General features: G+C 48.9%; 1 protein-coding gene across 1 annotated transcript; it reads right to left on the bottom strand.

Annotated features, from left to right (window-relative positions):
* Positions 1 to 3,257: 3,257 nt before the first annotated feature.
* Positions 3,258 to 4,471, bottom strand: LOC123450264 (fasciclin-like arabinogalactan protein 11). Its single transcript, XM_045127608.1, has one exon. The coding sequence runs from the start codon at positions 4,318 to 4,320 to the stop codon at positions 3,502 to 3,504; it is 819 nt and encodes a 272-aa protein (XP_044983543.1). The 5' UTR covers positions 4,321 to 4,471; the 3' UTR covers positions 3,258 to 3,501.
* Between the last annotated feature and the right edge of the window lie 210 nt (positions 4,472 to 4,681).

Below are 4,681 nucleotides of genomic sequence, written 5' to 3'. Positions count from 1 at the left end.
TGGGTTTTTAGCCTTCATATTGGAGGGTCATGACGGTGCGCTTCGATGATTGGGTGTCTTCCACTTAGTGTAGAGATTTGGAGTCCTCGACAAGGTCCAAGATGGCGTTTGCAAGAGACGACCAAACAACTCAATTTTTGCTTGATGCATGGGTATCGCCATTGTCGAGGTGTCCCATATGACTTGCCTAAATTGGTTGCGTTGGCAGTCTGGATTCTCACCGGCATCGGTAAAGATGACAGACGACACACACTGCTCGAAAGCGTGTGTTACATGAGTCTAGTTCTAATTCTATGACTAGGTCCATGAGGACCGTTTATGTGCAAGGATGTAGAAGATGGATAAGCACGGTAGTCACAACACAAGGCGATGTGAGACATGCGGTCTTTTTTAGTGCAGGGGCTCATGTACGAGGGGTGAAATGTCTAGGCCTGACCTTCATTGGTTGAACTTGGCCATGACCTCACCATAATATCTTTTGTTGAAAACATTGCATGAAGGTCATCGAGACTCCTGTGTGGAGTGAAAGCTCATGATGTGGCCTCTGTGGTTGGGTCTAGAGACGATGGCACTCTTACATTGTTCTCTTCCTATAGGCATCGTTTTTGGAACATCTTATGTGGTTACATAGGGTTGCTATCATTTATGGTTGTTGTTGATGTTTGATGTGGTTGCTCTGTTGGGCACTTTTTTCTTCATCTGTATAATTTGGTTGAGTGCATCTTCGATTTCTTGAGTAGCTCTTGATTCTTATTGGTGCAAAAGTGTAACTAATATGTTCTAGATATCAGTCATTTTTCATAAAAGAAAGAGCAAACACTTTAGTTAGTTAGTGACACAGTAGATGTAGTTTTACAAAGAAGATGCTGCAAAACGGGAAGAGCCCCCCCCCCCCCGCCTCACCCCCCCCCCCCCAACACACGGGAAGCCATCGGTGAGATCCGTGCACATTCAAAAGAACTTTGGCGTAGAAAGGGCCAATCAACGCTGCCACATGGCCATGGAATCCTCCTCGCAGTTTTAGAAACCACAAGGACCACCCCGCTTGTTCGGTTCTGATGTCGACGAACTCACCTTGATGTGACGAGGAAGGAAGACGCCGCCCGCTGCCATCGAGAAAGAAGAATAATTGTCCCTGTCTTGCGAAGGATCACATGAACCTCCCTTTTATATTGGTAGAAACCCCATCGAAGAGGAAAACCAACACATCACACTCTAAGGGCCGGGCCGAGAGTTGTGCCAAAAGTATGGCCCGAATAGGGCCCAAAATTCTAGGGGCCCAATTTTTTTATATAGGCCTGGTACTAGAAAGAAAAAACTCGGAGTTATTGGGCATGGTGACACTGAAGTTGGGCCATCGGAGTCTTGAGTCGAGGGGACCAGGACATCGATCGAGTCATCGAGCGCAGGGATCGAGCACACTACTCCCGACCTCCTCCCTTCGCTACACGGCTGCAGGGATCGAGATTCACCTAAACAAAGCTACAAGATAGGAACTGAAAAATAGTTGCCTCGTCTTGTATGCTCGTCGCCTCGTGCCCTCGTCTCTTCGCTCGTGCCCTCGTGACTATAAGCACTCGGCCTTGGTGAGTTTGCCTTTGTCTCCTCGCGTGGCCCCTCACCATTACTTTAGATCAATCGGATTATTAGATTTCGGAAAAATTCAAATGTTATGTAAGACATTATATTATATACTCCCTTCGTTTCTAAATATAAGTTTTTTAAAAAATTTAGTACTGACTACGTACGGAGCAAAATGAGTGAATCTACACTTTAATATATATATACACACATTTGTATGTAGTCCATAATGAAATCTCTAAAAGATCTACATTTAGGAACAAATGAAGTACATTATAATTTTTTCTCTAAGATATGTATACATTATAATAACTTGTTAGTTCTATTTTTGTGAGATAGGGCCTCATTTTTTAGTTTTGCATAGGACCTTGAATTTTGTCGGCCCGGCCCTGCGCACGGTCAAGTAGAAGATCCAACAAGCAAGGACAACCTTCACGCGTGCTATTGTAGAAGGTACATCGTTGAAACGGAGACGACTTTTCATCAAAGAGGCCGTCGTCACCTTCTCAACTCCCTCCCTTAGGCAACCTAATGTACCTATTTATACCACTCAAACTTAGATCAAAGCCCCCGAGAGACACCCGACGCCATTGAGGATGCCGGAGTCGGATTGTGTGTGGGTTGATTTAGGGCCTGTTTGGTACTGCTCTATTTCAGAAAATTCAGCTTCGCTCTAGAAAAGATAATCCAAACGGGGTAACTCCACGATATACAACTCCACAAAAAACTAGAATCTGACGTCCAACTTATTGTTTTTATGATGCTCTTTAGGAGGTGCTCAATAAAATTCTAGAAGCTGGAGTAGGAGCAAAATTACCCATCACTGCCACCAGTAAATGGATACCTCTTCGTTTCTCCTCTCTCATCCAATCAAATAGATCATTTTCACCAAATTTTCCATTCGTGAAACTGCAGGTGAATAAAAGCCAAACATTCTTTTTAAAAGAGCTACAACTCCTGCATGAAACTGCTCCAAATTAAATTTGATGGAGCGAAACTGCTTCTGATGAAGCAGAGCGGTTCCAAACACGGCCTTATTTTGATGGAAATTTTGACGTTAATTTAGTTTTATGTTGGTTAGTTTTTTTAGGGGGAGTGTTATGTTAGGTGTGTCCGTCTATTTAGTGGAAGCCCAACCTTTGCTGCATTCGCACCAGGAGGCCTGGCAGAGCTAGCCCATGATAAAATTCATTGGTCATCACACAGGATCCAACCACCCGAAAGACAGGGCCCAGACCAAGCCCATCTGGCCTAGATACAACCAGGCTTAATTTGTCGACTCCCTGCTGGAGTATCTGGATTCATAAATGCTCTGTCTTACAAAAAAATTTGATAAATGCTCAGATCCACTGACACCAAGTTGCTCTCAATAAAACAACTACTGACACCAAGTTGCTCTAAAAAAGCTCCTTCTCTCCCTGAAAAACAAATACCAGCACCAAATCTTATTTTCCTTTACAGTGTTTCAGATCGATGGAAGATCAATCTACTTGTGGCTTCACTTTTTCAACAACATTTTTCTTTCCTCCTCGTGGGAGCATTAACTGTTCATTTTCAGCACCGACCACCGGATTCCGTGTGATGAGTGTTACGTAGAAGATAATTGCACTGCTAATGAACTACAGTAGCTAAGATCAAATGCAGCAGTAGAATTTAACCGTCCAACAACGCCATGATTCAACAGTGGAACATCGAGGAATCTTATCACATCTTAAGCCCATCTTAACAGGGGGAGAAAAGAAAGAGAACAAAAATGGACATTTAACAACAAAAGAAGAAGATCAGAAGAAGAAGCAGCCAGCAAGAAGTAGTAGTAACCTATCCAAATCCATGCACAGCATGCACGCACGCAGCTAGTCTCCATCGATCCGTCGGTCTCATGGACCATGAATGATCCTCCCAGCTTGAATTTTCTTCTTCTTACAAGAGGCACGCGGCGGCGGCGGCGGCAGCCACCATGGCGACGAGGCTCCTCCATCCGGCGCCGACGGCTGCGGCCGCACCGGCGGGCGGGGTTGTCTCGTCGTCCTCGTCCTCGTCCGACCCCGAGGGCGCCTTGGCTGCCCCCTTGGCGGAGGAGGGCTTCTTTCCCGGGGCCAGCGGCGCGGACGCCGGCGGCTTGGGGCCGAAGAGGTCCATGGGCAGCAGCACCTTGTCGACGGAGTAGACGGCGAGCGGCCTGGTGGCGCGCAGCGCGGTGCCGACGGTGGTGTGTACGATGCCGGTGGAGACGTTGACGGCGCTGTTGCTGGTGGCGGTGACGTTGACGGTGCAGGGCCCGTCGGTGCCGGAGGCCTGGGTGCGGACGGGGTTGCTGGCGGTCTCGAAGGACTCCATGGAGTAGAAGGTGGGGACGATGTGCGCCTGCACGAGCGTCACCTGGTCCTGCTGCGAGAGCGAGTTGAGGGTGCCCGGCTTGAGGCTGTTGAAGGCGTTGTCGGTGGGGGCGAACACCGTGAAGCCCGTGTCCGACTCGTTGGCCTGCGCGTTCAGCTGCGTGTCCTGCTGCGTCGACGCCATCAGCCGGATGAACTTGGTGTACTGCCCGGCCTTCTCCAGCACCGCCGTCACGTTCGGCGCCGCCGCCACCTTGGGCGTCGTCGTCCCCGCCGCCGGCGCGTCCGGCGCCGCCTCTTCTGGCGCCGGGGCCGTCGTCTTCTGGCTCAGCGCCGCCGGCACTGCCGCCGCCAGCAGCACCACGGCTAGCAGGACGAGGACGGCTCTCCTGGACGACGCCATTGCTGCTAGATCGAGGTGCTGGCTAGCTTAGCTTGAGAGTGTGGAGTGCTGAAAGCAGGGAGGGTGATGTGACATATAAATGGAGATGGACGGACACGGTGACGAGGTGAGATCGGAAGGGAAGATGGTAATAGTGTTGACCATGACCGGGTGATATGGCTACCGACATGATAGTAGTGGGGGCGCATGGATTGGGGAGAAGATTAAGGCCAAGTTGGCCGTGGCGATCCGCAGATTATATTCCTATTAACAAGAGGCATCAGCTGATTACAGCTGCGGAATCGTTCGAGATGCAGATCGACTTTGCCAAAATATTTATGAAGTAGAAGTAGACATGCCAGATGAGCTTCAAGTCGATCTT

The sequence above is a fragment of the Hordeum vulgare genome, chromosome 1H (genome assembly GCF_904849725.1).
Source record: "Hordeum vulgare subsp. vulgare chromosome 1H, MorexV3_pseudomolecules_assembly, whole genome shotgun sequence".
In the NCBI taxonomy this organism is placed as follows: Eukaryota; Viridiplantae; Streptophyta; class Magnoliopsida; order Poales; family Poaceae; genus Hordeum; species Hordeum vulgare.
The sequence above is the reverse complement of the archived record's forward strand: the minus strand, read 5'-3'. Positions and strand labels throughout refer to the sequence as shown.

Excerpts from the sequence above, each read along its gene's own strand:
- LOC123450264 (XM_045127608.1), bottom strand. The coding sequence starts at position 4,320 with ATGGCGTCGTCCAGGAGAGCCGTCCTCGTCCTGCTAGCCGTGGTGCTG.